The sequence below is a fragment of the Muntiacus reevesi genome, chromosome 3 (assembly GCF_963930625.1).
Source record: "Muntiacus reevesi chromosome 3, mMunRee1.1, whole genome shotgun sequence".
Classification (NCBI taxonomy): Eukaryota; Metazoa; Chordata; class Mammalia; order Artiodactyla; family Cervidae; genus Muntiacus; species Muntiacus reevesi.
The window spans coordinates 98,574,882-98,602,107 of record NC_089251.1 but is presented as its reverse complement, the minus strand read 5'-3'; the positions used below and the strand labels follow the sequence as shown (position 1 = coordinate 98,602,107).

At 54.9% G+C, this 27,226-nt stretch overlaps 1 protein-coding gene across 1 annotated transcript in view; it reads right to left on the bottom strand.

Annotated features, from left to right (window-relative positions):
- FAM178B (family with sequence similarity 178 member B) overlaps window positions 1–27,226 on the bottom strand; it is a 94,591-nt gene that overhangs the window by 3,016 nt on the left and 64,349 nt on the right. The window contains exons 12-13 of the mRNA XM_065928870.1: window positions 17,029–17,154; window positions 254–331 (exon numbers count right to left, since the gene is read on the bottom strand). Of these exons, the coding sequence (XP_065784942.1) occupies window positions 254–331; window positions 17,029–17,154 (204 nt within the window). The remainder of the gene's footprint in view (window positions 1–253; window positions 332–17,028; window positions 17,155–27,226) is intronic.

Here is a 27,226-nt window from a genome sequence, read left to right as displayed (position 1 = left end):
GGGGGGGGGCACGGAGTCAGAGAAAGAGGAGGATGGGTTTGAGTGACTGCTCAGCAGTGGGGCAGGAAAGGGAGGGGAAGCATGGGCAACCAGGGGCATGGGTCAGTATCCCTTCGGAAAGCCTGCTGGGAGGAGGATGAGGCCAGCTCCCCCAGGCCTGCTTTTTTCTCTGCCTCCCACTCTTTCCAGTTCCTGGCAGTGGGCTGGGCTCCTCCACCGCCAGCCCCAGCCCAGCCCCTCTCGGGAGACTCACCCATCGGTCTGGAGTAATGTCCTGGCAGCTGACCACCACCCCGGCCAGGGTCAGGAGGCTGTGGCACAGGTAGCAGACCTGAGGAGAGACGGGCTTCCTTGACTCCACTGTGCAAGCCCAGCCTGCGTTTCCTGTGCCCACAGTGTCCGGGAGGCGTCTTCCAAGAGGGCTCTGGGCCCCACTCACCCAACGCTCTCTAGGGCCTGATGAATGACCGTCCTCTCTCCCTTCAGAAAAGGAAGAAATCTCTGCCACCTGGAAATTCACACTGTCCCCCAGCCCTGGGGCTCCAGTGGACACCCCTTCACAGACAGATGTGCGGGTCAGTCCGGACACTCCTGCTGTGCTGACCCGAGGAGGCGCAGAGGGAAGGAAGTCTGGTTGAGCATTTGCCCCCTCACCCACCTACTCATGCCTTTGCTCTTGCCCCCTGGACAGCAAGGGGTGAAGGCAGGATCCAGGCCAGTTCTATCTGATAAGAGGATGCTTTGATCCCCTGGTGCCCTTGGAGGCTGTTGGGGCCCATTTGTTTATGGGACATTCACCTGCTGCACAGAGAGAATGAAGAGTGGGGAGTGCCTGTCCCGAAGATGGGCGAGGCTCCTGCTGTGAAGACAGCCGACTCCTGGCACCCAGCGGGCACGCCCCTCCCCCACTCAGAGGTGCCCATGGCCTCGTCCCCTTCAGGCTCCTTCTAAGATAGGAAGGGTGGCAGGAAACACCCCACCGTGGTGCCCCGGGCAGATAACCCACCCCGAGGCTGTGCTGGGAGGGGAGAGGCAGGCGCCAGAGATGGCCAGTCGGGCTCCGGCTTGGTGATAATGGGGTGGGAGCTCAGAGTCAGCCGAGGTTCCCCTGTTCCCCCACTTCCCCTGCCCTTATCACCCTCCCCCTTTACAGCATCTGGCGGTGCCCCAGAAATAGTGACAGCCTCTTTGCACAGTGCCAGCGGCCTCCTTGGGGCAGAAGCTGGAGCCATGTCTGAGGTCACCAGACACTCTTCTCCCGCTCAAACACCATGTGCAAAATCCCGAGGACAGGCCACCCGCCCCACTCCTCCAGCAGCACCTGTGCTGCCCAGGACCCAGCCTGTTCTTTAGCACAACAGCTGAGGCCCGCAGGTGGCTGAGGCCCTGGGCTGGCCGGCTTGGGACTTGACACCTGGCAGGAGGGAAAAGTAGGAGCCTACGGGGTATGCCTCCAGGTCGTGATGCCCCCGGGGGCGGGGTTGGGGGACGATCCAGCCTGCCTAGCCAGCTCCATCTGCTGGATGCCCCATCCCCAGCCTGGCCTTGCCCTCGGAGGCCCAGGGCATTCGCAACTCCTGAGCTCTGCAGTCCTGGCAAATGGCTCTCTCCCGCCACCCCAGCCCCAGAGAGCAGGCTCAGGCCTGTGTACCAGACGCTGTACCCTGACTAAGACACTGCCGCAAACACCCAGACGCTAGGGGAAAAGGGACTTCAGGAAGGCAATTGTCTGGTCTGTAAATACTCAATGAAACTCGGCTTTGCCTTGGCCCTGGAGGAGAAAGGGTCCTTCCACCGTTCGGGGCAGGAGGTCATGGTGATGGTGTGCAGTTCCAAAGGCTTCGGGGAGGAAGTGACTAAACCCAACCAGGCCCCAGAGGAGCAGTAGGATTTGAGGCGAAGATGGCCCTGAGGGGGCAGGAATCACACCAACAGACAGACCCCAGGGGCTGATGCAAGAAGCCGAGCCCTGGCTCACTTCTGGGGGACTGACTGTAGCTGGGGAACCAACTGGGCTGGAGCAGAGGGAGGGAAGGACGCCCTGGGAACAGGGCTGGCTGGCGGCAGAGGGGTCAGACGGTGGGCAGCAGAGGTCACTCAGTGCTGCTTTGGAGCAGGGAGGCCACGCGGTGGGGGATGGGGGGTTAGGGGGCACGCGGGGAATGCAGTATCTGTTGGGATAGAATCCACCCAAGTGGAACCACCACTCAGAATTACAGTTCCGCCTTTATCTCTTTTTTTAAAGATTATTTCTTTACACTGTGTGTGCTTTCCTCATATAATCAGAATATAATGAAAAATTTTAAATTAATGTTAAAAGGGACAATGCCAATTATAACCGACTGTGTCCAGTTGGGTCTGGGGTGGGTGTGGGGCGGGGAAGAGGGCCGAAACCTTGGAAAGCATGGAGCCTGAGGCTGGTCTTGGAGAGGAGCTTTGAACAAGTGAAGGGAGAAGCTGAGAAGGGGAAGAAGCCAAGGAAAACAACCAGGGGCAATGTCTGGAGGGAGGGTGGCTGGGAGGGGGCAAGCTGGGGAGGGGGTGTGGCAGAGGGCAGAGAGGACCTCAGGCTTGTAAACATTTACTTGTTTACAGGTGAAATGCCAGCTGGACCATTGGCTCAGGTGGAGGCTCTGGCCCGCCTTCCCCCTTGCCCCAGACCCCCCACTCCTCTCAGGACTATCTTTCTGGCTGGGAGGCGTGGTGAGGGTGGGTCTGGGATCTGAGGAAAGCCCTGGAGGGAAGTCTATGCAGTGGGGAATTACTGAGCGGAAAAAAAAAACCAGGTTTCACAATTTCATTCTCATGCCGATTCCCATCATTGAATCTGGAGGGAAAATCCCAGGAATACGATCCTGAATATGGGGCTTTTTTTTGGCAGGGGGGGAAGGTGAGGGATTAGAAGGAAAGCTGACCTTTTCCAGTCCTGTGGCCACTGCTGAATTGTCCAAATTTGCTGGCATATTGAGTGCAGCACTTTCACAGCATCATCTTTTAGGATTTGAAACAGCTCAGCTGGAATTCCATCACCTCCACTAGCTTTGTTTGTAGTGATGATTCCTAAGGCTCACCTGACTTCACATTCCAGGATGTCTGGCTATAGGTGATTGAACATACCATCTGATTATATGGGTCATGAAGATCTTTTTTGTATAGTTCTTCTGCATATTCTTGCCACCTCTTCTTAATATCTTCTGCTTCTGTTAGGTCCATACCATTTCTGTCCTTTATTGTGCCCATCTTTGCAAGAAATGTTCCCTTGGTATCTCTAATTTTCTTGAAGAGATCTCTAGTCTTTCCCATTCTATTGTTTTTCTCTATTTCTTTGCATTGATCACTGAGGAAGGCTTTCTTATCTCTCCTTGCTATTCTTTGGAGCTCTGCATTCTTTCCTTTTTTCCTTTGCCTTTATTGTCACCCTGCTTATTTAACTTCTATGCAGGGTACATCATGAGAAATGCTGAATGAAGCACAAGCTGGAATATAACTTCAGATATGCAGATGACACCACCCTTATGGCAGAAAGCAAAAGAAAAAAAAAAGAGTCTCTTGATGAAAGTGAAAGAGGAGAGTGAAAAAGTTGGCTTAAAACTCAACATTCAGAAAACTATGATCATGGCATTCGGTCCAATCACTTCATGGCAAATAGATGGGGAAACAATGGAAACAGTGAGAGTCTATTTTTTTGGGCTCCAAAATCACTGCGGATGGTGACTGCAGCCATGAAATTAAAAGACACTTGCTCCTTGGAAGGAAAGCTATGAACAATCTAGACAGCATATTAAAAAGCAGAGACATTACTTTGCTAACAAAGATCCGTCTAGTCAAAGCTATGGTTTTTCCAGTGGTCATGTATGGATGTGAGAGCTGGACTATAAAGAAAGTTGAGCACTGAAGAACTGATGCTTTTGAACTGTGGTGTTGGAGAAGACTGTTGAGAGTCTCTTGGACTGCAAGGAGATCCAACGAGTCCATCCTAAAGGAAATCAGTCCTGAATATTCATTGGAAAGACTGATGTTGAAGCTGAAACTCCAATACTTTGGCCACCTGATGCAAAGAACTGACTCACTAGAAAAGACCCTGATGCTGGGAGGGATTGAGGGTAGGAGGAGAAGGGTACAACAGAGGATGAGATGGTTGGATGGCATCACTGACTCGATGGACATAAGTTTGAGTAAGCTCTGGGAGTTGGTGATGGACAGGGAAGCCTGGCATGCTGCAGTCCATGAAATTGCAAAGAGCTGGACACGACTGAGCAACTGAACTGAACGAAGGTGCAGTAACAGCAAGAAGGAATAAGTAATTTTGAAGAAAAGCCCTTTAAATCACCTTTTATAAGTTGATTTTCCAAAGGACAACAGCTACCTGGAAGGATGACTGGGAGCACATGAGGGTGACCCCTGCGGGTGGGCCTAAGTGAGCGGAGGCCCTTTAGGAAAGACTGCTCTGATTGAAAGGGATAAGGTACCACCTGTGGTCAGAAATCAGGACCCAGACAGCAGTCTTGACAGTGGTGCTTTAGGAAAAAGGGGGCCTCCCTGATAGCTCAGACAGTAAAGAATCTGTCTGCAATGTGGGAGACCAGGGTTCGATCCCTGGGTTGGGAAGATCCCCTGGAGCAGGGCATGGCAACCCACTCCAGAATTCTTGCCTAGAGAATCCTATGGACAGAAGAGCCTGGGTGGGCTACAGTCCATGGTGTTGCAAAGAGTCAGACGTGACTAACAGGCTGAGCACTCTAGTAAAGAGGACTGTGTTAGCAGCAGAGTCGCCTAGACTCATTCCTCACCTCATACTCCCTAGACCCACGGTCTCTGCTTTGAGAGGATGAGGACAGGTAAGGCAGTGTCTGTCCCCTGGTTCAAAGGGACAGACCAGGGCACTGGGGGCCCGCCAGGACTCTCCTGAATCCCCAGCCTCCAGCAGGCTCCTCCCCCTGGCCTTGTTTCTGAGAAAGTCAGAACAGGAGCACAAACGGGGGCTCCGGGAGGCTGGGGGAGGCCCTCTGGGGCTGGGTGGGCAGGAGTGTGCAGGAGACAGGGCCGGCCGCTCAGTAAAGAGCCAGGTGTGAGGCTGCGTTTCCTGCTCCATTTGAGCTGTGACCAATTCCTGAACTCAGCAAGCCCCATCCTGTCCTGCTGGCACCAGAGAGACATGGGGCTCTGTCTTCTCTGTCACGATGTAGGGAAGGGCGGCTGGGCAGAGGCCAAGCCTCGGCAGGGCCAGGACCGCCAGCGCCAGGGGGCCCTTCCTCCAGCCTGAGGTCCCTCTGTTTGTTGTTGTTGCTGTTCAGTCGCTCAGTCCTGCCTGACTCTTTGCGACCCCGACCCCATGGACTGCAGCCCACCAGCCTCCTCTCTCCTTGGGATTCTCCAGGCAAGAATACTGGAGTGGGTTGCCACTTCCTTCTCCAGGGGATCTTCCCAGATCCAGGGATCAAACCTGAGTTTCTTGGGTTAGCAGGCGTGTTCTTTAGCCCTGAGCCACCTGGGAAGCCCAAGTCCTTGAGGGCAGGTGTGTGTGTGTGTCTGCGGGGAGAGGGGTCGATGTGGCTTCAGGGTTACCAGCAGTGCGGGGGGCATGCCCCTGGTAGGGGATTGTGTCCGTCCAAGCCTGGACATCTTGTTTGTAGAATGGGCCCCTCCCCAGCTCCACGGATCAGGCCACCCACTCCCTCCAGATCAGCCGTGAGTGGAGGCCGGGAAGCCCCCGAGGGAAACAGGGCCTGGAGACCTCAGTCAACAGCTGGGGGAGAGGCAGAATCTGAGCCATGGGGCGTGCCTGAACCCAGTGCTGACAAGAAAGGACGGTCCCTTTCCACCGCTGCCAGCGGAGCCTCCCGCTTCCATCTTCTGGGTCTGGTGGGCGGGCTCTTCTGAGAAGGGCTGTGCTGGATGCCTCCTTCCCGGCTTAGAGCCTGGAGGCGGGCCCTGTCCTCCCCCTGGGGAAGGCGAAGGCCAGTGCCTCCTTTTCTGGTCCAGCTAGTTCCGACCCGGGAACAGCTGGCCAAGTCTCCATTTGTAGAGCTTTCGTCATAAGACAAAGGGAGAAAGGGTGGACGTTTCCCAGGAAATTCATGCTTTAGAAAATTCCCCTCCAGCTAATGCCAAGGGAGCTGGCTGTGGGTTATTTACCCTAAGAAAGGGCAGAGAGGGGGAGGGACAGGATACCCCAGGAAGCCTCGAGAACGGTACAGTTTCTCCCGCCTCGGATCTGAGCAAGAGTCTAGGCTCACCCGAGGTAACCCTTTGAACCCAGCCTTCTCCCCAGACGCTGTCGGCCTGGGGCCTGGGTGAGGGTGGGGTATGGGTGACCTTGCCCTTGGTTGGAGGATCCTTCAGGAGCAATCCAGCCAGGCTCTGGGGTGGCTGCTCTGGGGATTGGGAGGTAGGAGAACTCAGGCTGACCGAGGAACACCTGCTGGGAAGGATGGACTGACTCCAAGGACCTTCGAGCCAGTCTGCCGGGGCCCAGGAGCACACCACGCAGGCACGGTTCAGCAAGCCGGCCTCCAAAGCCACCTGCTGCCCAGGTCCCTGCTGGGGTGCCAGGACCCAAGAGCAGCTCCCCTGGGCTCGCCTCTCCATGCTCACAGGCTCTGGGAGGGCGGCTGTCCTGGGGGACCTGCATTCAGCCGCAGTCTGCTCTGCTCTCAGCCCCAGCTGGAACACCTCGAGGGGCCCAGGGGGAATACTGTGCCATAGGTCCCATCACTACCACGTGTGGGTCCTCTCAGGGGGTTTGATCCCGTGGAGTCACACACATGCTGAAGGTTGGTTCTAGAACCAGTGGAGTCTGGGAAAGACTGAGCTATTTCAAACCCAAGGCCAGAGCTGGGTCCTAATAAATTCTCTACTGCTTTTCCCATTTATCAAACTCAACTCCATAGCCCCACTGCACAGTACCCTGACCCAGCACGCTCCCACAGAGGCCACAGTAGATGTGGAAGCTGAGCTTAGGGAGGTCCCCTGACTGCACGACTGTCTCCAGTAAGGCTTAGGGGTGAACCAGACGTGCGTACACGCTCCCATAAGCTGGACAAGCTGTGAGTACTTCCTAACAGATTTAACCCTGGGGGCTGCAGGCCACAGCCCCAGGAGGAGCTGGGCAAATAACAACAAAAATAAGTCGTCATGAATAATCCTGAAGTGGGCTTCCCTGGTGGCTCAGTGGTAAAGAATCCACCTGCAGTGCAGGAGATGTGAGTTTGATCCCTGGTCAGGAAGATCCCCTGGAGGAGGAAATGGCAACCCACTCCAGTATTCTTGCCTGGGAAATCCCATGGACAGAGGAGCCTGGCGGGCTACAGTCCATGGGGTCACAAAGAGTCGGAAACAACTCGGCGACCCCAATGGCTCATCAGGTAAAGAATCTGCCTGCCAATGCAGGAGACACAGAAGGGGTTTTGATCCCTGGGTTGGGAAGATCCCCTGCTAAACAACAACTAGAGGAGGAAATGGCAACCCACTCCAGTACTCTTGCTTGGAAAATCCCACGGACAGAGGAGCCTGGTGCGCTATAGTCCACAGGGTTGCCACGAGTTGGACATGACTTAGCAACTAAACAACAATCCTGAGGTAGGGTTACTTGCAAGGTGACAGGCTAAAGGTAAGAGGGGATGCATTTCCCTGGGCAAGCCCCATCTGGACCGGTCCTGGAGGGTGGTACCTTCCAACACCTGTAGGATGCTATTTCTTCCTATCTTCTCCCACCCCACGAGTTAACCGCGTGACTTATTCTTCTTGCTCAGGCTGCTCCTGCTCCAAGACCAAACTTGGATCGTGTCTTCGGTAAGTCCCAGAAGCAGCAAGTGGAGGACAGTACCCAAAGGAAAGCCGAGTTTGGAAGTGACTCTGAGCCGGGCAGGTCACTGGTCATAAGTCCCAGAGAGAAGGAAATGACACAGACGCACGCACCATCACTAGGAAATGACATGATGACACGGCACCTCTTCCGAGCCCGGGGTCCCTGAGAGCCCAGGGTGCAGAGGCCAGAGAACACACGTCACAGGCACAGGGCCTGCCAGACTTGGCCCGGGGGCCTGTAAGGCCAGACGCCCCATTCTGTAAATGAAAGCGCCTCTTTAGGCGAGGGCGTGGGTGGGGCCCTAAACAAGGAGCAGGATGAGGCCAGCAGGGTGATGGGAGATGGGCTGGCAGCCTCTGGGTGGAACTAGGACTTCTGGCTCAGCTGCCAGGAATGGCCATTTCCTAGAGAGCTGCTCTCAAGGCCCCAGCTGGGCGGAGAGATGTGATATGATATCTCTGCTGAAACTGTGAGAGGACCCCAGGGCCCAGCCTGGGTCCCCCTCTACAGATTCCTCAGAAGACGAGCCCCTCACCTGCTCTTCTAGCTGTCCACAGGAAGTGCATTCACAGACCTGAGAGCCTGAACTCACTGGAAAGGGACAGAGGGATTCTTTTCCAGCTGTATCCTGAACTTGGAATTGGACCCGGAGTGGCCCTGACCCCTGGGCTCAGCAGTGAGGATACGGAGGGAACTGGGGGCCATGGTGGGGCCAGGTGGGAAGGAGATGAGTGTTAGATGCTCAGTCGTGTCCGACTCTTTGCGATCCTATGGACTGTAGCCCACCAGGCTCCTCTGTCCATGGTTCTCCAGGCAAGAATACTGGAGCTGGTTGCTGTTCCCTTCTCCAGAGGATCTTCCTGACCCAGGGACTGCACCCGGGTCTTCCACGTCGCAGGCAGATTCCTCACTGTCTAAGCCACCAGGGGAGCCCTGTGGAAGACAAGCTGAGGCAAGAGCGGAAGGCCGAGGGCTTTTTGTTCCTGTGGATCTGCTGCAGGGGGTTATCTCGGACCATCTGCCCCCGTCCAACGTCCACAGGTGGGAGGAACCGAGGGGCTGCAGGCAGACCCTTGAGAGAGTGCTCCCACCCAGCCTACTCTACTCTTTCTGGTTTCTTGCTGGCCATGGGGTCGGGGGAGATGACAGGCAGGGACTGGCCGGCCCTTCCTGCTCCTCCTCTGGGATAGAGACTCTGATCTCTGGGGGATCTGGAACCGAAGCCCAGCTCTGCCGGCTGCCTAGACAGGGATGAGATTCTCGGTGCCTCTGTTTGAGAATCTATGTCTGGGTGTGCATGAGTGCATCAGTGCCTGAGGGCCAGCACTGTGGGGAGCCCCTGAAACCAGCCGGGGTGTCGGTAAAGGCCTCCTCCAGGGGCTGGAGAGGCCCCTTGGAGCAGTGGCTTCCTGCCTTCTCTTTCTTATCTTTGTCACTCGCTGAGTTGTTGGGAAGTGCTTCCCTCCTTACACTTTCCACATGGGCTCTGAAGACCAGAGGGATGCTGTGGACACTAAGGTTTCCCAATGCCCAGGATCCCATCCCCTCCTTTTGTCAAGTCCCAGCCTCCTGTCCCTGACACCCAGGCCAAGGTGCCCCTTATCGGGGACTTCAGCCCTGACTCCAGAGGAAGCCCAGTAGTCCAGGCCCGCCATGTGCCTGGCTACGTGATTGGCTGAGAGGTGAGCACACGACCCAAGCCAGGCCAACAACACTCAACTCTGGGACTCTGTTAGGATCTAGCACAGAAGCTCTTTCTTTCCCCCTCGCTAGGGAGTCGGCTTAAAACTCTATATTAAAACAACTAAGATCATGGCATCCGACCCCATTACTTCATGGCGAACAGAAGGGAAAAAGGTGGAAGCAGTGACAGATTTCCTCTTCTTTGGCTCTAGAATCACTGTGGATGGTGACTGCAGCCATCAAATTAGGAGACGACTGCTTCCTGGGAGGAAGGTTATGACAAACCTAGGCGGTGTGTTAAAAAGCAGAGACATCACTTCGCCGACAAAGGTCTGTATAGTCAAGGCTATGGTCTTTCCAGTAGTCATGTACAGATGTGAGAGCTGGACAATAAAGAAGGCTGAGTTCTGAAGAATTGATGCTTTTGAACTGTGCTGCTGGAGAAGACTCTTGAGAGTCCTTTGGACAGCAAGGAGATCAAACCAGTCAATCTTGAAGGAAATCAACCCTGAGTACTCTTTGGAAGGACTGATGCTGAAGCTAAAGCTCTAATACTTTGGCCACCTGATGAGAACAGCTGATTCATTGGGAAAGACCCTGATGCTGGGAAAGACTGAAGGCAGAAGAAGAGTGCAACAGAAGATGAGATGGTTGAATGGTGTCACTGATTCAACAGACATGAATTTGGGCAAACTCCAGGAAATGGTGAGGAACAGGGAAGTCTGGTGTGCTACAATCCATGGGGTCTCGAAGAGCTGGACGTGACTTGATGACTGAACAAAAACAAGGGTCGCAGTGGGAAGGATATAAGCCTGGAATGTCTTGGGGCAGCAGAAAAGCTGCTGGGAAGGCACGGAAGAGCAGAGGCGGGAGAGGCAGAGAGCAGCACTGAGCTTTGCGACGCTGCTCGGCCCTGCTCCAGTTAAGCCTGATGAGCTGTCCCAGGGTCGTTCGGGACATGATTGTGTTTGTGTCACTGCAGGGTCCTGGCATAGGAAATGTGGGGAGCAGGAGCTCAGGTGAGAGGGCTGTGGTCTGCCAGTCTCCTCCCGACCGAGCGCAGCCAGTGAGGGAGCCTCCTGCCCACCCTCCTCGGGTGTATGGTGGTGGGAGCTGAGCCCGAGTTGCTTAGACGCGGCCCTTAGAAGCCACATGCTGAGTTTCCTGGCAGTCCAGTGGTTGGGACCTTGTGCTCTCACTGCCGGGCCCTGGGTTTGGTCCTTGGTTAGGGAACTAAGCTCCTGCAAGCTGGCACTGCTCCTCCACTGGTATTCTCAAGACTGGTGGGCAGGGCTGGGTACACATTGATGGGGAAGGGCCCCTCACCAGACTGCACCTGCTCAGGGCAGGCATTTTAGTGAGCACATTAGACCCGAGACCCTGCCCTCAAAGTCGCAGGCGACTCTGTTCAGGCGTGTGAAGGAATGGGCGGACAAGCCAGGGGTTGAGTAAACAGATTGCAATGATCCCCAAGGACAGAGACACGGGCCAGGCATCGCCAAGAAGGAGGACCAGCAGGAGCAAAGACAACGGCCCAAGAATGGCAGCTTTCTGGGAAAGACATCCATTGCTCGGAATCAAATGGAGCGGTTTGATTCACAGGAGAAGAACTGCATGGATGGAGTAGGGTGAGCTAACAAAGCCCTTGGATGGTGGGGTTTGAATGTGATGTGGCAGGTGCTCAGGTTCACTTTTTTTCTAAGAAAGAACAAGAGGAAGATGATCACAGAGCTGTCCAGGAGGACTTGAAGGAGGAAGAGATGGAAGTGGGCTGTAAGGTCAGAAGCCGAGAGTCACCGCCTGGGATGAGGACTGAGCCGAAGGAGGGGCCCTTGGAGGCTCCTCAGGAGAGCTGAGCCCAGGGTGGGGCAGGGCAGACAGCAGGCCCAGGAGCTGCCGAGGAGGCCAGCTGGCTGGGCTTAGCAACAGCTGCCTGCAGAATCCACGCCTCTCCTCCCAGCTCAGTAACCTCACTTGAAGCCCTGCTCACACACTTGCAAAGAAGCCAGGATTCCTGGGAATCGATCAAAGTTGGCCTCAGCCCTGGCTCCAGGTGCCTTCAGATGCTCAGAGGTACCCACTCTGAAGAGGCTCGCAGTCTGTGGCTGTGATGTGCGGCTGGGGCACGGGCCTCCCCTTAGGGTCAGCTGCCTGGAGGCCACGTGTTCAAAGTTTATTTCAAAAGAAGTCAGATGTTCCTCATTTTGTAGGAAGTGAGGAGGAACCCACAACAGACTAGCCAGGGGAGGGATTCAGGAGTCCGGAAAAGCCACTGCCCATTCTTCAAAACCAGCCAGTTTTTCCCAGCCCTCCTACTCGTGGCCTGATCAAGGCCCCCAGCCCTGCGGGCATGGCTTTCCCCGTAGTGCAGGGCAAGGGGCAGGAACCGCGGGGAGAAGGCAGAGGGTGGGGGGAGAGGGAGGGCTTCCCCCTCCACCTGTCCTTCTAGGTAACACAGGGCTAGATGCCTGTCCCCAGCCAAGCCTGAGGGAGGCCACGTCCCCTTGCTGGCGCTGACTGCCTGCGGGAGACTGCAGGGTGCAGAGGCGGCTGGGAGAGCCGGAGGGCAGCGGCACCCTCCCTTCCTCTCTCCAAACTCCCCAACCACACCCCAGTCACTTAAGGCTGCTCTTGGCAGGGTCACCCCACACAGGGACAGGCCAGCGCAGGAGCAAAAGCGGTGTAACTCGTCTGTCAACTCCATTAACGCCTGGGCGCACCATGAAGATATACATACAGGGGATGCACAGGACACACACATACACACGCGCATACACAAGACATATGTGCACACACACATGCGTGACAGGCCCGTGCCCTTTGCAGAAGATGTGAGGAGATATGCAGAGGTGCAGAAATCCCAGCACTGAGTTCAAAGGAATCCATGCAGTGGGGTGGGGTTCGCCCCAGAGCATTACCCAAGCTCAGAGAACACCCCGCCCCTTCACCTCCTCATGAACGCACTTCTCCTATAAACAAGCCATCCCTAAGCCTCGTGAGCACAGACACGGACCGAAGGCCCCGTGCTCAGTGAGGACGCTGATGGGGGCTGCCTGCAACTGCCAGGCTCAGTTTGGGTGGGGTGGCTCCTTGCAGCTGGGCAGAACCTCCAGTGGGTCCTAGGCTGTCCCATGAAAACACTGTCAGACCAGGAGGAGGACGCACCTTGGAGGCAGAGGAGGAGACGAGACTGGCTCCTGATGCCTCCACGCAGCCCCAACCCTGGGACAACAGGTTCCATGGCCTTCAGTTTTCTTTCTACACAACGAGAGATGGTTAGCTTCCTCAGTCTCCAAATTTAACCAAACCAAGGGGTAAACTTCCACCCTGCCATAAAGATCCTGGTTCTATGTGTCGTGTGTGCTAAGTCACCTCAGTTGTGTCCAACTGTACAACTCTATGGACTGTAGCCCACCAGGCTCCTCTGTCCATGGGATTCTCAGGCAAGAATACGGGAGTGGGTTGCCATGCCCTCCTCCAGGGGATCTTCTCTACTTAGGGATCGAACCTGCATCTCTTACATCTCCTGCACTGGCAGGCAGGTTCTTTACCACTAGTGCCACCTGGGAAGCCCTCTTAGTTCTACAGACCTTCCAAATCCTTAGGGGGAAAACAGAACCCCAGATTCCTTCATGGTAGCACTGATGCGGAAGGTAGCCCTGGGGAGAAGCCAGAAAGGGCAGGGGAGTGCCATCAATAGCAACATCACACATAGCGGAGGTTTAACATGACCAGAGCATCAGTCATCTGGATAAAAGTGAGTAAGTCTGGCCAAATATGGTTTACACATGTCGGCTACAAGAAAACAGAAAGCTCCCAGGAAACCCTTGGTTCTGAGCCGTACAGCTGAGCTAGTGGCTCCGAGGAGATCCTGGTAACTGAGTCCAGTTATGTGAAGTCTGTCTGCACAGGAACTGAAAGGACAGCCTCACACACAGGGAGGCCCGGGGAGAAGCTGGCCGCTTGCTGAATTGGTACCCATGGACCAGAGGGAAGCACCTGGAGCCCAACTCCCAGAGTACACGCCTGCACTGAGACATCCTCTCCCACCTCTCAGACATGCAGGGCTCTCCAGATCACCACTTTGACCTCAGTGATCCTTCTCTGGGAGATCCTGCCTTCTCAAACCAGGCAAGTCCAGGCCCCCCCAAAAGCACCCAGGGGCTGAGCAACTTCTTTATCCAAAAGCACCTTAAATATCATATGGCATCACTTATATGTGGAATCTACAGAGAGATGATATAAATGAACTTACAAAACAGAATCAGACTCGCAGACTTAGACAGTGAGCTTGTGGTTGCTGGTGGGGAAGGATGGGGGAGGGATGCTTGGGGATGGACGTGCACACACTGCTGTATCTAAAGCGAATCACCAACAAGGACCTGCCGCGCAGCACAGGGCACCCTGTTCAGTGTCCTGCGGCGGCCTGGATGGGGGGAGTTTGGGGAGAGCGGGCAGATGTGTGTATGGGCGAGCTGCTCTGCTGCACACCTGAGATGGTCACAACACTGTTAGCCGCGTTAAGGCGCTCAGCCGTGCCCAATTCTCTGTGACCCTATGGACAGTAGCTCGCCAGGCTCCTCTGTCCATGGGATTCTCCAGGCAAGAATACTGGAGTGGGTTGCCATTTTCTATTCCACGGGCTACCCGACCTAGTGATTAAACTCGTGTCTCCTGTGTCTCCTGCATTGGCAGGTGGGTTCTTTACCCACTAAACCACCTGGGAAGCACTAGGCAGGAACCTTACTAGCTTATAATTACAAACAATGGCTGTGGTTGGTTTTCTCATAAGCTGGTGACACTTCTGAAGTCAAGGGCCTCCCACAGAAGAAGCCCAGGCAATCAACTCTTGTAGCCTTAATGAAACGAGGACATTTAAGGGGGCCTGTAGGCAAAGGCTGGTCTGAGGGCGGAGGGCATGCAGAGGGAGGGCGCTTTCCAGCAGAGGGGTGGGAGGCCCAGAGGGGGGTGGAAGAAGAGAGTTCAGACAGGGAGACTTACAACTGCGTTCATTCACTTGTTCACTCATTCCATCATCTAGTGTCAAATATAGCAGGCGATGCTGGGACGCCAGCTGTGCCCACAGTCTAGCCGGGAGACAGACAAGTCAAAGGACAACTGCAAAGCCAGGGAATCAGAGAGGAGGGAGAGTCATGCCATGGGCATCTGAGCACCCGGCCTCTCCAGGGAAGGAGCTTCCCAGGGGAAGCAGGAGCTGGGCCAAGGCCCCAGGCAGAGACAGGATGGGGGAGGTGGGATGGAAGCTGGCAGAAGTGTTTATCTGCAGCGCTGGAGAAGGGCTGTGACCCAGTAGTCCTGGGCAGGAAATCTCCTAGACAGGAGGGAGTGGGGGCCCAGGGGATGGGGCCCAGTGCTGGGAAGGGCCTGTCCCCTTTTCTCCAGGCTGGGTTGCCTTAGGCCAGAGTCTCTCTGGCCTTAGTTTCCCCTCTGCATCCCAGGGAGAAAGAAGGCAGAGACTTTGAGCTCTGGGGATAAAAGCTCAGTGAGCCCCGACCACCACTCCCTGTAAAACAGGGCGGATGACGCCACTGCTTCTTTTGGCTGGTGAGCAGCCTGATCACCTTTGAAGATGAAACACGCTGGGGCCTAATGGGGAGTCAGTCAGCTGAGTGGGGAGTGGGGCCGGGCGGCGGGAGCCCAGTCACCTGCCCCACCGAGCCCCTCCCAGTCAGACAGTCCCCAGCCCAGGGGATCAGGACGCTTGACACTGCTGTCCAACCCCCGTGTCCCCACCAGCCCTGCCTCTCCTCTCCTCCTCTCCACCTCTTGGGCCAGGATCAATCCCACAGGCTCAAGCTGCAACAGAGGCATGCAAGAGCTGCCTTGGCCTCCCTAGACCAGCACACCCTACATGTGTGGGGCGCCTGGCCGAGACATGCCTGCCCCCACCGCGTTTCCCAGCTACATGGTCATTTTCAATATGGCAGCCGACCAAGGGGACACTTCACAGCATCCTTCACATGTGTGAGTGTGTTAGATGCTCAGTCGTGTCCAACACTTTGCCACCCCAAGGACTGTAGCCCGCCAGGCTCCTCTGTCCATGGGATTCTCCAGGCAAGAATACTGGAGCGGGTAGCTGTTCCCTTCTTCAGGGGATCTTCCTGACCCAGGGATCGAAGCCAGGTCTCCTGCATTGCAGGCAGATTGTTTACCGTCTGAGCCACCAAGATTACATGCATGAAAACAATCCTCAAGGATAAAAGGATACCCTGAGCCCGCTACTCCCCTTTCTTCCCGGGCTCCTGAAGGGACATCGCCTACCAGACGGGCTCTGGAATGCAATGAGCCAAATGGCACACTCTGGCCAGGCAATGACACCACCTCTGCGAGGCAGGTGAGGCCCAGGGGTGGCCCCAAGGTGCTTTGGCCAGACCAGACACAACTCTCCCTTCTCAAGCCTTCCCTGCTTGTCACTTCTTCCCTTTCTCTAGCCCAGGCCTGGGGCCTGCCCACTTGTGCTCTGCTCAAACGTACCATCCCCAAGGGCTGATCTCACCTGTGTTCTCAAGCTCCCCACCCCATCCCTGAACAACCAGACTCAGTCTCCATAACAGGCTCCAGATTCAGGGGAAAGGGACCAGGAAGAAGACAGGCTCTCCTGGGAGGCAGTAGCCTCCTAAGTGTGCTCATGTCAGGTTCAGCTGAGAACCTTCCCTCCGTGTTCCAGGAGAAGAGCGTACACCTGGGGGTGATCACATCTTCTTAATAGTTCATTTGTGTTCGTTAAGTAATTAATTCACTTATCTGATTTGCAGAATGATGCCCAAAGGCTGGCCTCCTGATCATTAACACCCAACCTCCAGGAGAGCTTTTGGAATTAACCACCTTCTGAAATTAGGAAGAAGCCTATCTGCATCCTTCATCCCCCATTCCCCAGGGATGGAGGGATTGGGGAGGGGCTCATTGAGGGAGCCCGGCTTGGGAATCCCAGCCTGAAGGCCCTACACAGCCACCCCGGCTTGACATTCACCCCACAGGCCACAGGCCTGACCACTCCAAGCCCCACGACCTGCAGACTCTGGGGCTCCTCATTGCTCCTGACTCCCTCCAAGCGTGATTTTCAGGTAAGCCGAGTGAGGTCTGGGAAGCCACTTCGGAAGAACTGGGAAAGCTTAGGACTCTGCCTCAGTGAAGACCACAGGAAATAGGAACAGGGAGCTGGACTCGGCTCTGATCGCCAGAAACAGGCAGCTTCGTGCATGGGGATGTTTCCTGTGCTGCTTCTCCACGGCACTCCTCTCCATCCCACTCCCCTCACCAGCAATTCAGTTCCTGCGTCCTCTCTACCAAAGCCACGACAGGCTGCAAAGGACGCAGCAAAACCCACCAGCCTGCGTGCCTGTGCCCGCAGCGCGCCATCTCTGTGAGGGGCCCAGGGACAGGCTCTGCGGAGGCAGTGGGAGCAGCTGGCGGGCTCGGTCCTGTGCGGCAGGGCTCTGGGGAGGTTGTGCTGTGTGGACAGCCCTACCATCCCTGGATGGCGCCCCGGTGGAGGTGGGCAGGGGCTGGGTGCTCACCTTGTGGTCAAGCTGGGCGCTGGCTTCTGGCTGTTGCTCCTGGCCAGGTAGCACGGTCTCAGGGCCCAGGTACCGCCTCAGGGATGACGGCCTCATGAGGCCCAGGAGCTGGCAGAGCGAGGACAGCTGGGGAGGAGAAGGGGGACCGTCACTCACAAGCGCTTGGGGCGCCTCCGGGATGCGTGGCTGGGAGACCCCGGCTGGCAGGGGCATGGGCTCCGCAGCCAGACCGTTGGCTCCATGACCGGGGGCGCCTCTCCCTCAGGAGCCACATGGCCTCTCGGAGCCCGTCCCCGCCTGTGAAATGGAGGCAGGCTCAGCCGTTCTTCCTGGGGCAGGGGCTCACACGCTTGCAGTGCCAGGCATGGGGTGCACGTCATTGAGACCCGGGTCCCCAACCGCTGGGACCTAATGTCCGATGATCCGAGGTGGAGCCGACGTAATAACAATAGAAATAAAGTACATAATAAATGTAATGCGTTCAAATCATCCGAAAACCACCCCCCTACCCCACAGCCAACCAGTCCGTGGAAAAACTGTCTTCCACAACACTGGTCCCTGGTGCCAAAAAGGTTGGGGACTACTGCTTTAGACAAGTGACTGAGGACCTACGGAGCTTTAATTCACATCCCGGGACTAAGCAGACACTCAGAGTTTAGAAGAAACAAGACCAGAAAGAGGGTCTCCTCTGCCACCGGACAAGACCTTCCCAACTCTGAGCAGCTGCTGCTCAAGCCCACTGGCCCTCTCTTTTCATTTAACTAGTTACTACGGGGGTTGTCAATCCGAAAGGAAATCAACTCAATATTCATCGGAAAGACTAGTGCTGAAGCATCAATACTTTGGCCTCCTGATGCGAAGAGCTGACTGACAGGAAAAGACCCTGATGCTGGGAAAGATAGAAGGCAAGAGAAGGGGACAACGGAGGATGAGATGGTTGGATGGCATCACCGACTCAATGGACATGAGTTTGAGTAAGCTCTGGGAGTTGGTGATGGACAGGGAGGCCTGGTGTGCTGCGGTCCGACATGACTTAGGAACTGAACAACACGGGGTTTTTCGATGCTCTTGAAAGAAGAGAGGCTGAGAACTGCCCCCAAGCCCATCTCTGCATGTGAATGATGACTGCACTCATCACATTCTCCCTCACCCCCATAACCTTTTTCCTTCCAGAGAATTTAAAAGCAAATCCAAACCTCAGATCATTTTACCCACAAAGATCTTCTAACAGAAGAGGATAAGGACTTTTTCCCCTTATAAAGTAATCACATTATTCTCTTCCCCAACACGACTACCCAGCATTCCTTCTGTGACCCCATACCTGTGCTCAGTTTCTCTGACTGTCTCAACAGTGTCCTTATGCAGTCGTTTTGGTGGAATGGGACTCCCCAGGAGGTCCACACGTTGGCTTTGGTTATTATGACACTTGACCTGCTAGCCACCCCGCCCTGCACCTAAACTGCCCACCCTCTGTGAACACGGGCACACGTGGCCTCGTAAGTCAGGTGTCTGCAGCAGGCCACCCTTCCTGCCCAGCCCTTGCACCTGGTCTGGGCAGTCTCGACTGAGCCCCAGCAAGGACAACCACCTGCCCCAGGGCTGACTGAAGGCTGGCAGGCAGGCAGGCAGGCAGGCAGGCATGCTCTACGTCTAGAGCCCCTCTGAGGCTGCCTATAGCGCTGGGTAGGGAGGACCCAGAACAAAGCTGCGGGGCCAGGGAGGTTCACGAAGGCGCCATCTCTTCAGATGTAGCAGGTGTAGGCTGGCCCAAAGGGCGAGGGCTAAGCCCTGGGCCAGCTCCCACCCGATCACAGCCCTGCCCAGCACACCTGGCTTCCTCCCCAGCTCAGCCGCAGACACCTGCTCAGCACCTCGGCCAGTCACAGGCTGAGACAGCCCACAGGAGCAGCTGGGCCTGGTGAGGGCTAGGAGTCAGGCCTGGGGCCCTTGGCTGCTGGAAGGCGGCCAGGGCTTCTTGGCTGAGCGTCTGATCCTTTCAGAAAGGGAGAGCGGGCGGCAGGGAGACAGAGCGGGAAGGTTCTGGGTGAAGACAGGCACCATCTGGATTCTCACCAAAACCAGGGCTGTGCTGCCTTGCTCAGGCCTTCCAAGTCTGCAGATAGTTTCCAAAACAGTCCTGCCTGCTCCGGGCTCACAGCTGTGCAGCCCCAGAAGCCGTCCCGGCAGGCAGCTCCGCCCCGGCTGGGACCCTGGGCGGGGGCGGCGGCAGGCAGGGGAGCAGAGGGCAGAGGGCTGGCTGCTCCCACGTTTTTCCTCTCACTCCATGAAAACAGCTCCACTCTGCCCAGCGTGGAAAGCTGCTGCCTTCCGATTGCTTATTCTCTTTTGTTTCCAGCTCTGGCAGCCCCAGCCAGTCCCTCTCCAGCAGACACACCCTTCTCTGGGATGAGGACTTATTTGGGCTGCATGGGTCCCCAGCAGGGCCAGGCTCTGACCAGCACGTATCCCCGCTCCACCCCTACTGCTGGGGGCTGTCTCTGCAAACACTCAGCCCTTCAGGACAGACGTCCCTGGGCAAGAAGCAAACTATCACCCAAAAAGGCAGGCCTCCACTGGCCTCGGTGGTTCGTCTGGCCATAGGCGGCAGACCATTCCCGGCCAGGCAACTGTCCACAGAGCGGTCACTCCTGCACTCAGACCCCGGCAGCTGCTTCTGTTCCCGGCCAGGCAACTGTCCACAGAGCGGTCACTCCTGCACTCAGACCCCGGCAGCTGCTTCTGTTAGCTCAGTGGAGAAGGCCAGGATGTGAACACATTATTGACCAGAGACGTATTCATATGTCTGTTGATACCCGACCTTTATGAGCTGCAGAAGTTTCAATATTCACTTATCAGAAAGAAAGGCCACAGGAACTAGTTTCTGCAAAAATCCTCTAGTCAGTAACGTAAGTGTCTGCAAGGCCCAAGATGCCCCTGCTGCTCCCTGGAGCCTGTGCCCTGCCTGGGCCTTCTGACTCGACACTGCACGGCTGCCCCTACCTTCTTCCACCCTTCTGCCGCCTCCCCCTCCCATCTATCCTGCGGGACCACAGCAACTGCACTTGCTAATCCCCTTCCAGGCATGACTTTTGTTTCCCAAGCAGTTAGCACCTTCTGACACTGGACAGGAGACAGGGATCAAGACCACCCCCAAGAAAAAGAAACACAAAAAGGCAAAATGGGTGTCTGAGGAGGCCTTACAAATAGTTGTGAAAAGAAGAGAAGCGAAAGGCAAAGGAGAAAAGGAAAGATATTCCCATCTGAATGCAGAATTCCAAAGAACAGCAAGGAGAGTTAAGAAAGCCTTCCTCAGTGATCAATGCAAAGAAATAGAGGAAAACAATAGAATGGGAAAGACTAGAGATCTCTTCAAGAAAGTTAGAGGTACCAAGGGAACACTTCATGCAAAGATGGGCACAATAAAGGACAGAAATGGTATGGACCTAACAGAAGCAGAAAATATTAAGAAGAAGTGGCAAGAATATGCAGAAGAACTATACAAAACAGATCTTCATGACCCAGATCATCACGATGGTGTGATCACTCACATAGAGCCAGACATCCTGGAGTGCGAAGTCAAGTGGGCCTTAGGAAGCATCACTACGAACAAAGCTAGTGGATGTGATGGAATTCCAGTTGAGCTATTCCAAATCCTAAAAGATGATGTTGTGAAAGTGCTGCATTCAATATGCCAGCAAATTTGGACAACTCAGCAGTGGCCACAGGACTGGAAAAGGTGAGTTTTCATTCTAATCCCAAAGAAGTGAAGTGAAGTTGCTCAGTCGTGTCCGACTCATTGCGACCCCTTGGACTATAGCCCACCAGGCTGCTCTGTCCATGGGATTTTCCTGGCAAGAATACTGGAGTGGGTTGCCATTTCCTTCTCCAGGAGATCTTCCCAACCCAGGGATTGAACCCGGGCCTCCCGCATTGTAAGCAGACGCTTTACCAAAGACAATGTCAAAGAATGCTAAAACTACCGCACGATTGCACTCATCTCACATGCTAGCAAAGTAATGCTCAAAATTCTCCAAGCCAGGCTTCAGCAGTATGTGAACCATAAACTTCCAGATGTTCAAGCTAGATTTAGAAAAGGCAGACGAACCAGAGATCAAATTGCCAACATCCGTTGGATCATCGAAAAAGTGAGAGAGTTCCAGAAAAACATCTACTTCTGCTTTATTGACTATGCCAAAGACTTTGACTGTGTGGATCACAACAAACTGTGGAAAATTCTTAAAGAGATGGGAATACCAGACCACCTGACCTGCCTCTTGAGAAACCTGTATTCAGGTCAAGAAGTAACAGTCAGAACTGGACATGGAACAACAGTCTAGTTCCAAACTGGAAAAGGAGTACATCAAGGTTGTATATTGTCACCCTGCTTATTTAACTTATATGCAGAGTACATCATGAGAAATGCTGGACTGGATGAAGCACAAGCTGGAATCAAGACTGCTGGGAGAAATATCAATAACCTCAGATATGCAGATGACACCACCCTTATGGCAGAAAGTGAAGAAGAACTAAAGAGCCTCTTGATGAAAGTGAAAGAGGAGAGTGAAAAAGGTGGTTTAAAACTCAACGTTCAGAAAACTAAGATCATAGCATCTGGTCCCATCACTTCATGGCAAATAGATGGGGAAACAATGGAAATAGTAAGAGACTTTATTTTTGGGGGCTCCAAAATCACTGCAGATGGTGACTGTAGCCATGAAATTAAAAGATGCTTGCTCCTTGCAAGAAAAGTTATGACCAACCTAGACAGCATATTAAAAAGCAGAGACATTACTTTGTCAACAAAGATCCATCTAGTCAAAGTTATGGTTTTTCCAGTAGTCATGTATAGATGTGAGAGCTGGACTATAAAGAAAGTTGAGCATTGAAGAATTGATGTTTTTGAACTGTGGTGTTGGAGAAGACTCTTGAGAGTCCTTTGCACATCAAGGAGGTCCAACCAGTCTATCCTAAAGGAAATCAGTCCTGAATATTCATCGGGAGGACTGAGGCTGAAGCTGGAACTCCAACAATTTGAACTACCTGATGCGAAAAACTGAATCATTTGAAAAGACCCTGATGCTGGGAAAGACTGAAGGCAGGAGCAGAAGGGGATGACAGAGGATGAAATGGTTGGATGGCATCAGGACTCAATGGACATGAGTTTGAGTGAGCTCTGGGAGTTGGTGAAGGACAGGGAAGCCTGGCGTGCTGCAGTCCATGGGATTGCAAAGAGTCAGACACGACTGAGCGACTGAACTGAACTAGCACCTTCTGATATGTGATGCCACTTACTTGTTTGCTATGTTTATGATTACCTGCTCACCCACCCCTACCAGGACGTCAGCTCCATGAGGGCAGGTGTGGTCCCTGCAGTGTTCCCAGAGCCTAGTAGAGCAATGGTACCTGACACAACTGTGCCTCCTTATCCAAAGTTTCACTTTCCATGGTTTCAGGTACCTGTGGTCAACCAAGATCTGAAAATGTTAAACGGAAAATTCCAGAAATAAGCAATCTGTGGGACTTCTCTAGTGGTCCAGAGGCTAAAACAGGGTTCTCAATGCAAGGGGCATGGGGTTCGATCCCAGGTCAGGGAACTAGATCCCATATGCCACAACTAAGAGTTTGCATGCTCCAACTATGACCTGGTGCAGTCAGGCGCCCACAAGCAGCTTGAACTGTATCTCCCATGGATAGCAGGGACTACTGTATATGCTTAATAAGTATTTGCTAAGTGAATGAATAAATGAATAGCAGGTCAGGTCTGCAGGTGATCTTTCCATAGTAGATGCAACTCTTTGGTCCTTTTGATTTTAGCCATTTGAAGCCTATATTTTCCGAACTCCAGGCTGGAAGTCATGGCTTGACAAAAGAGGCTTATGGTGTTGCAAGAGGTGACCTGGGATAAGAAAGAAACTCCCGATTTCTCTCCAAACCTGTTCTGCCTGTGTCTTGCCTGTCTTAGTTAAGGGCTTCTCCATCCTGCCAGTTGCACAGGTTCTGGAGCCCTCCACATCTCCTTTCTCTTACATTCTACTTCCCACTGGCTGTACTTGTGAAACACACCAAGAACCTAACCACTGCTCACCACCTCCGTCACCATCTCCCCAGGCCACATGGCCAACAGCTCTTACCAGGATTACTGCAACTGTCTCCTTCTACCCCACCCTAGGGGCGCTAGTGATAAAGAACCTACCTGCCGATGCAAGAGACAAAAGGGATGCAGGTTCGATCCCTGAGTCTGGAAGATCTCCTAGAGGAGAGCATGGCAACTCACTCCAGTATTCTTGCCTGGAGAATTCCATGGACAGAGGAGGCTGGCAGGCTACGGTCCACGTACTGACATGGAGTCGGACATGACTGAAGTGACTCAGCATGCATACACCCAACCCCTAACAATCTAGTCTCAATGCAGCAGCCAATGTAATAGTAAAAGATTTTTATAAAACAAGTTATGTCTTTCCTGTTATCAAAACCTTCCAGCAGCTCTCCACTTTGGCATGGAAGTCAAGCTCCCATCTGAGTCCCCACTTACCCCTCTGACCTCAACTCCTCTTACTCCACCCTCAGCCCTCTGCTCCAGCCACACTGGCCTTTCTTTTTCTCTAACCTAAGAGGCCTTTGTCTGCCCCAGGGCCTTTACACATGCTGTTCCCTCTGCCTGGAATGTTCTTCCCCCAAAAAACCTGTGTGATTTCTTCAGGTCTGTGCTCAGATGTCCCCTTTTCTGTTCACTACTATAAAGTAGCGTCTTCTCCCAACACTCCCTTCTCCTCTTTATCTGGCTTTATTTTTCTCCGCAGCACTTAGCACCATCTGGGATGCCAAAGATTTCCTTCTCTCTTGGTGCCTGTGTCTGTCTCCCGCTGAGTTCAAGGAGGGAGGGACTGAGCTCTGTTCAGGGCTGTATCTTCCACGCCCTGAGCTGTGTCTGGAGCACACTAGTGCCTGGGGTCCAAACCCTGCTGTTTCTGGGATATTCTCAGGATTCGCAGGAACAGCAAGAGAGAAGCAGTTTGATCCTAAGACTCTCCTGGAAGATGCAAGCCTTGGGGTTGTTGCATTCTGACAACCTACAGAAGTCCTGTCCCTCAGATTCAGTTCTCCAGCACCTGCTTCTGCTCCTGGGGCCTTAGGCTGCAGACTCAGACAGAAATGCAACCCATCTAGGCACTGGGGGCTCCTCCTGCCCAGCAATGCCCCAAAAGCCCCTGCCTGGGCACTCACCCCAGATCCTCTCCTCTGGTGAGCCCGTTCTCACCTCTTGAACTGCCCTTCATGGTGAATCAACTGCTAAGGTTTATCAAGCAAGTAAGACAGAGGTTCAATCCCTGGGTTGCGAAGATCCCTCGGAGGAGGAAATGGCAACCCACTCCAGTACTCTTGCCTAGGAAATCCCATGGACAGAGCAGCCTGGAGGGCTACAGTCCATGGAGGTCGCAAGAGAGTCAGACATGACTTAGTGACTAAACAACAGCAGCAAAAATCAAGCATGTATATATGGGTGAAGGGAGCGGGAGGGCTGGCCCTTGTCCTCCTGTCTGCCGTCCGGGACCAGAGTTCAAGGCACCAGCTGGGCACATCAGCATGAAGCAGCAGGTGTGGTTTAGGCTGTCCCCACAATGGGAGCCGAGGAGGAAGGGGCTGGACAAGCAGAGATGGCACACGGCAGGGGTCAGGGGCGCAGACTCTGGAGTCAGGGCACCTGGGTTTTGCATCTTAGCTTCACGGTTCTCCCACCTCGTGACCCTGAGAAATTTCCTAGTTGAATCTGCCTCCGTGTCCCTATCTATAAACGTGGATGGCATCACTGACTCAATGGGCATGAATTTGAGCAAAGTCCAGTAGACAGTGAAAGACAGGGAAGCCTGGTGTGTCTCAGTCCATGGGGTTGCGAAGAGTGGGCCATGACGGAGCGACTGAACAACAACAGAACCAGACCTGACCGCCTGGGCCTGCTGCGAGAGGCGAGTCCTGTACGGGGCTCTGGGGCTCAGCTGTGCTCCGTGCACGTTAGAGCCACCACTCTGGTTGCAATGTGATGGGTAGAAAGGAAGAAGTGCCCTGGGCACAAAGTCATGTGCAAAGGGTGGCCAGGCTGGCCTGTGAGGAGGGCCTGGGCAGTCCTGGCAGCCAGGGCTTGGAGGAGAAGTGGGGAAAGGAAGCATGTGGGCGGGACACGGGTGGCTGTGGGCTCGAGGTGACCCTTTGGAGGCGCGTCTCCTAAGGAACCATCTGACAGGCCCAACTGGAAAGGGGAGCGCTTGCACCCGGAGACCTGGGAGGAGGCTGCGCGGCAGCCCTGGGCTTGCAGGGAGGACACACGGGGAAGTGCACAGGAGGGACGGCTGAGGCAGGCCCCAGCCGGTCCGTCTCCCCTTCCATCTGGCGTGGGTCTGCACGTGCTGTGCTGCCCGCCTACTGATGGTCTCTGCTCCTCTGCACAAGTACTGATTCATTCTTCAAGACCTGGTTCAGGATGTCTCTGGAAGCCACTTGGCTGCCTGGGCCAGAATCAGTCCTTGTGTCCTCAGCCTGGCTCACTCACAGCCTCTCTTTTGAGGTCATCTCCGGGTGCGGAGCCTGCACACGAGAGGCGCACCACTGGGGTTTCATGAATGCATGGTGGGCATGCGGGCAGGTGGGTGAATGGTGTGGCAGGACGGCCCTGGAGCTGGGACCCACAGGCACAGGGCTGGACCTGGCTGGACAGGCTGGGAGCGCCCAGGCCAGCTCTCCCGGGGGGAGGCAGGCCTCCCGCCCCACCAGCCCTGCTCACCTGCCTCCCCTGCGGGTCCCCTCCAGGCCCAGACCCCCAGCTCTCCCCCACACCACTCTCCTCACCCTCTCCGGCCTTCATCACGCTCCCCACACCCTCCCCTGCACAAGCTCCAGCCAAAAAACAAATCAAAACAACCCCCAAGCCTTGACCTGACCCTGAAGCCCTAGCCCGCCTGTGTTTTCCTGGTCGCTGCGAAGTGCCGCCAGAAGGTGGCTACTCCCACCCACCACCTGCGGCCGGTCCTGCCTTTTCCTCTCTGGCCTCTCACCTGCTCTCCCTTCTCTGCAGAGTTCAGAGGCTGCCCTGAAATGCTTGCCTACTAGGCTGCCCCGTCCCCTGGGGCCTCCTGGGACCACTGATCTCGCTCCCACTGCATCTCTGCCTGCCCTGCCCCTGTCTGGTCCCTCCATCCTCTTTCTTGCAGAAGGGCTCTGTCATCAGGCCCTGTGTGCAGGCCACCCCTCAACTCCTCACTGTCCTTCCCAAGCTCTCTGCCTGGGGAACCATCCCTTGAACACCCTGGAACTCAGCCCTGGGTTCCCTCAGCCCACAAGTGTGTGCTGAGGTCCTGTGTGTGCCAGGTACTGTGCTAGGAGCTGACAAGCAAGAGTGAGCACAAACCCTTTGGTCCATGCACTCGGGGAGCTGCTGTTGGGGGTGTGTGTGTCTGGATGTGTGTAACATAGACCCTGAACAAATTTTTAAAAATCCAGGAGGTGAGCATCATGTGTTGTGTGTGCTTGGTCGCTCAGCCATATCCGATTCTCTGTGACCCCATGAACTGTAGCCCACCAGGCTCCTCTGTCCATGGGATTCTCCAGGCAAGAATACTGGAGAGGGTTGCCATTCCCTTCTCCAGGGGATCTTCCCGACCCAGGGATCGAACCTAGGTCTCCTGTAGGCGAATCCTTTACCAGCTGAGCTACCAGGGAAGCCAGGTGAGCACCATGAGTACTTTCAAACAGGGTGCTGATGCCAGGGCACTTTGGGTTGGGTGGTCAGGAAAGGCTTCCTGGAGGAGGTGACACTTCAACTGGAACTGGACCAGGACCAGAAGCTCCTGCCAAGCTTCTAAGTCTTTGGGGAAAATGCGTGAAAGGCAGAGGGGGCAGCCAGGGCAAAGCCAGGGCCCACTTGGATGAGCCCACCCAACTGGTCACCTTTCTGAGCTCCCGCACTGTGACTTGTGTCTTAGGCCACCCCACCCCAGGAGGGTCCAGAACATTCTCCCGGCACTCTGGCTAAGGGGTGATGCCGCCTTGCCTTGTGTACCTCCAGTGACTATAGACTAAGCCCTTCCCTGGCACTGCCTCTCCTGGCTCGTATGGTGGAGCTGGATGGCTCAGCTGTCCCCGGCAAGTCTTATGGGCTCCAGGGAGACCACTGGGGTTGGAGGCAGGTAAGAGCATTCTCAACCCC